This window comes from Cyprinodon variegatus, unplaced genomic scaffold, assembly GCF_000732505.1.
Source record: "Cyprinodon variegatus isolate N-32 unplaced genomic scaffold, C_variegatus-1.0 Scaffold1119, whole genome shotgun sequence".
NCBI classification, from domain to species: Eukaryota; Metazoa; Chordata; class Actinopteri; order Cyprinodontiformes; family Cyprinodontidae; genus Cyprinodon; species Cyprinodon variegatus.
In genome coordinates this window covers 170,872-175,412 of record NW_015151572.1, presented here as the reverse complement: position 1 = coordinate 175,412, position 4,541 = coordinate 170,872, and the positions used below count along the sequence as shown (strand labels likewise).

Genomic DNA, 4,541 nt, shown 5'->3' with positions numbered 1-4,541 from the left:
AAAACATTTTTGCTTAACTTTACAAACAGCGCCCCCTACAGGGCTAGAAAATAAAATGGGCTGCAAATAGTCACCTTAACAGATTCTATCAGCCTAAATGACAGAAGTGCAGGCATCAAATAACAAAGTACAAATACTTTAAACTTCAGTAGAATTATTGGCCATCTATGCTTTACTGCAATAATAATTTTTTAGACAACTTTTTCCTTTCTCCTCCTATTACTTAAAAAACATTGGTCTCAGTTTATGTTTCATTTAACCTCATTTTGATTCTGGCCTGTTGGCATTTAAAAAAAGTTTCATCCACACAATTTCTCTGTGGTTGGACTTGGTGCTGCCCCAACTTGTTGCTCACCACAAACCAAAATAAAGTTTTTCAAGATGATGCAAAGTTAAATTTGACACTGTTACCATTAGTTATAAAACTAAGAAAATGAATTTTAAGGAAGTTATCATCCAGAATGGTAGAAACATGTTCCTTTAAGGGTAGAGCAGTAAAGATTCTGGCATTTCAGTTTTTCCCTGCATTTCTTTTATACTTTATTTTTAAAATGGTACTTCTACACTTTGACTGGAGTAAAAAGAAGTTGATCCTCTAACTTCTACAAAAGTGTTTTTAAACAGCAGGATTTATACGTCTACTGGAGTAATAAATGTTAACACTTTAGACACCGCTGGAGAAATGTCAAAGCCCACTTCAACATGTCCAGCAGGTTCTGTTACAAACTCTATTCACACCGAAATAAAACCACAGCAGATGAAAAGAAAAGCTTTTATTACAAAGTACATGTTAGATTAATAAAGTCATGTGATGTGCTGAGCTCCAGCAGAACCGGTCTATTACACGTCCCGCCTGTGGTGCTGTTCTGGCGTATCGGCGACGGAGGACCCAGCTTCTTCTTTCACACCAACACGTAGCGGACACAGCCCCCGCCTCTGATCTCGCGAAGCCGCTGACAGTGGCGCAGCATGTTGAGGATCCCCTGGAAGCGTTTGTCCACCTTCATCTGGGTGAACTCGCAGATGTCATCCTCCACTATAAAAAACTTTCCTGCAGGATATAAAACAGCAGAAAATTAATCGGTTTCCTTGAACTCGGCTGTCTGAAGCCGGGGCGTACGCTGTTGATTTTTTGTCGTCTTTGGGCCGATTCTCCAGTCGTGGGAGAATTTTTCCAATCGGGCCGACTTCAGCCTGATGGTGCGTGGTGTACGAGGGGCGATCAGCCTCTAACGGCCACCTCCCCATCAGGAATCGTAAGGTCAGGAGAAAATCATGTTTGAAATTCAGTCGGCCGTCGTAAGGTGGTCGTGGGCGGATAGCTCAGTGCACAAAAAAAGGATTCTTGTGCAATGAGCGAAATGTAGTTCTTTCTGTAAAATTAACAGATCGTAGTAGCCACGTTTGCTCAGCCATGTCTTTGTCCAAATACTTCGTCTCCTTTTCTTTTTAGGGCTTTCAGCATAAAATTGCCCAAATTACCAAGGCAGCGCGTTTCACTCTAGTGAGCTTCATATTCCTCTGCTACTGGTTTGGCTTCTGGATAGACGAGTCCGAGTAGCGCCATCTCATCAAGGAGCTGAGTCCCAGCTGGTTTTATACGTACAGCGTGAGCAGGTAGATTGCATTAGAGCTGTGAACTCTGTACAACGAACTTGCAGCGTTTTGTCGTACAGTGTGAGCTGTAGCTGCGTGCAACGATTGAAGATATCCTACTGCATACACCCGGCTTGAACATCAAGGTTTCCAGCAAGCTTTGTATGAGGAGTTTCCTCCCATGGGAGCCAATGGCAGCATACCTTTGGTATCTTTGGTTTCCTGGTCCTTGAAGCGCTGCTGCAGTTTGCGGGTGTGATTATTTAGAGCTCTCATGGGTTGAGCGAGGATCTTGTACTTGGCGGTCAGAGCGGTGTTGACCCTTTGCACCGCCGCGTTGAGCTGCTCATAAGACACACGACCCTTCATGTACCTGAAAACACACAGAAGACTCGTCACATAGAGGCTGGGCTCTGCAGACCCAAACAGGCTCAGGGGCCACTCTCTCCAGGAACGTTTTAATCTGAAATCCTATTTTTCGTTTATGGTAATCATCCGAGGAGATTGAGTGTGACAGGAAAGTCCAGCCTCACTGAGGGATGCCGTTGTACTCCTGAGTGGTGATGTAGTCCATCTCTCTGGCCAAGCTGAGAGCTCTGCTGCGCTTCTTCACCGGTTCCGCTTGGGTCGGCTGAACATCTGCTGCCGTGTTGTCATTGGCTGCTGGTTTGTTTTCCCTGCAAAAGCAAAACAGAGTCAAGCTGCGAGCGTCCGACTACAATGGATCCTCCAGCATGTCTGGAAAACCGACATTTTCTGTTCAGTTTAACATCGGTTCCGTCAGACCAGCATACCAGCATTTATACCTTTAATTTTGTACAAAAAAAAAAATTATAATATTAATTACTTACCTTTAGGTGTTTTTTGAAGCGTATGGCGACCTGACCTTAAATAGTTTTTTGGTCTAAAGGGATGCACACCTGTTGAGGTAGTTTAAAGTCTATTTTTCATACTAAACTAAAGGGATAAACAGGACTAGCATACATGTATGCTTATCTGACGTACTGCACATGCGTATTGACTAGTGTTGCACCGATACCGATACCAGTATTCAGCACTAAAATGGTGGAATCACAGAGTACCAACAAATAGGGCAATGATACCATTTTGAGAGCCAAAAGTTTATTTAACTATAGTAAATGCATGTAAAATAATAGCAAATATAGGAAATAATATGTTGAGACTCCAAAAGACTTTGATTTTGTCATTTTGTATACACAAGTCTAAATGAAAAATGTATTTTGTTTAGAATAGCCCTCTAGACAATTTCATTTCTTAAAGTGCAGCCTTGGTAAGGTCAGCAGCAGTTGTTGTTGAGCTGCTTCTACTGCCTGCAGCTCGCATCTCTTCCTCCGTTCGTTATTTTCTGCTGTTGTTTTGTTGACATCCGTCCGTAGCACTCCGCAGCTTTTTAAGCGGTCAAAAATGTCTGGATTTAAAACATTTTGTGAGCGTAGCTCCAGCAGGCATTGGCGTTCATAGATGCGGGTTTGATGCCTAGTCTGTATCGTTTTAAGCGCCATATTTTGTGAAAATGCCTTGGGAGTTGTCTGAGTGGAGTTGCCGTATGATGACGTAATAAGAAGGGGCGGGGCACCTAGCAGATCTGGTAAACTACAGCTGCACAGATTTAAACACGCAGACGCCGACGGACGGAACCAGAGATTCTGCCAGAACCTTCAGAAAACCAAAGAGAGGAGCTGAGAGAACTGAAGCGGAAATCTCTGCAGGTTCTCCAGGCTCTGGTCATCTAGGACACATCAAGTTTTCACAAACAGGAACTGGCCTCCTTTGGACCTGAGATCGATAGTGTCAGTTAGACACGCAGTATATTCTGGAAAACTAAAAATGAGGCTTATTAAGGAAGAAAGGCAGCTTTGGTTCTGCTGGAGGCCCGCCTCCGGAACGTTATGATCCATGGCTTCTGATGGGTTTAGATCTGTGTGGGAGGAAGCCATTTTGGGCAGATTCTCCCTATAATCAGTTAAATCTAAATTCATTTTTAATTGCCCCAATTAAAAATAGAAAGATTTAATCTTCATCTTCCTGCTGTGCTGGTGGGCAGGAGCCTTAAGGGCCACGAGCTGCTCAGTGTTCGGGTTTTACTGCTGGATCATTACCAGTTAAGGTGTTTATGACTTCAATAGCCCCATTTCCACTACCCTTATGAAACCGCAAAGCACGCCAACCCAGGTAGCTGTTGAGTGTAAATGGCACACACAACTCAACCGAACCGCGCTACCATGGTACTAGTTCATCAATAGGGCTCGGTGCGGTTCAGTTCTGGCTCAGTTGTCATAAGCAGACCGCGTCAGCCTCCGTAATCATTCCTAAAATCCTAGCTTCCCTACCGCACCACACTATTTCCAGTGATGATTCTGCTTAGCAGTGAGATGAACCTCAACATCTGTCGTTTCCTGCATCTGGAAGCCCTGATTAGCCCATCCTTTGTTGTATCCACTTCCCAAAAGCCGACTCCCGACTTCCCCTGACTCTCCGCAAACTTCCTGAATGTTACGTGCGCCACCATGTTGGTTTGATTGTTTCCCTCTAGAGAGCAGTAGTACCGTAGATCCCCACTAGGAGGCAAGGTACCGTGCAAGCATGGCGTAGAAATGGTCGTATGGAAACGAGCTCAGCGTGATGAACTGATCCAAGCTCGGCACGGATCGGTTTTCAGAGGGTGGTGGAAATGGAGGTAATATCTGCTTTTCTGATATTTTTTGTTCAACAAGGATAGATATTTAACACAGTGAGATTTTCTCTAAAATAATTCATCAGACTATCACTGTTGAAGGAAAACATGATGCTAAACTAGATGTTGCTATAGGCTTAAAGTCAGAGGGAAGTAATATTTGAATGTCAAAAATCATTCTGGCTTAAACATGTATATAAATGTACTCTTTATCAGACCATATTGTTCATTAATTTAAAATCTGTTGTTT

At 43.5% G+C, this 4,541-nt stretch overlaps 1 protein-coding gene across 1 annotated transcript in view; it reads right to left on the bottom strand.

Moving 5' to 3' along the window:
• Positions 1-753: 753 nt before the first annotated feature.
• ska1 (spindle and kinetochore associated complex subunit 1) overlaps positions 754-4,541 on the bottom strand; it is a 12,923-nt gene continuing 9,135 nt past the window's right edge. Inside the window, exons 5-7 of the mRNA XM_015400573.1 lie at positions 2,130-2,273; positions 1,800-1,969; positions 754-1,051 (exon numbers count right to left, since the gene is read on the bottom strand). Coding sequence (XP_015256059.1) covers positions 903-1,051; positions 1,800-1,969; positions 2,130-2,273 — 463 coding nt within the window. The 3' untranslated portion in view covers positions 754-902. The remainder of the gene's footprint in view (positions 1,052-1,799; positions 1,970-2,129; positions 2,274-4,541) is intronic.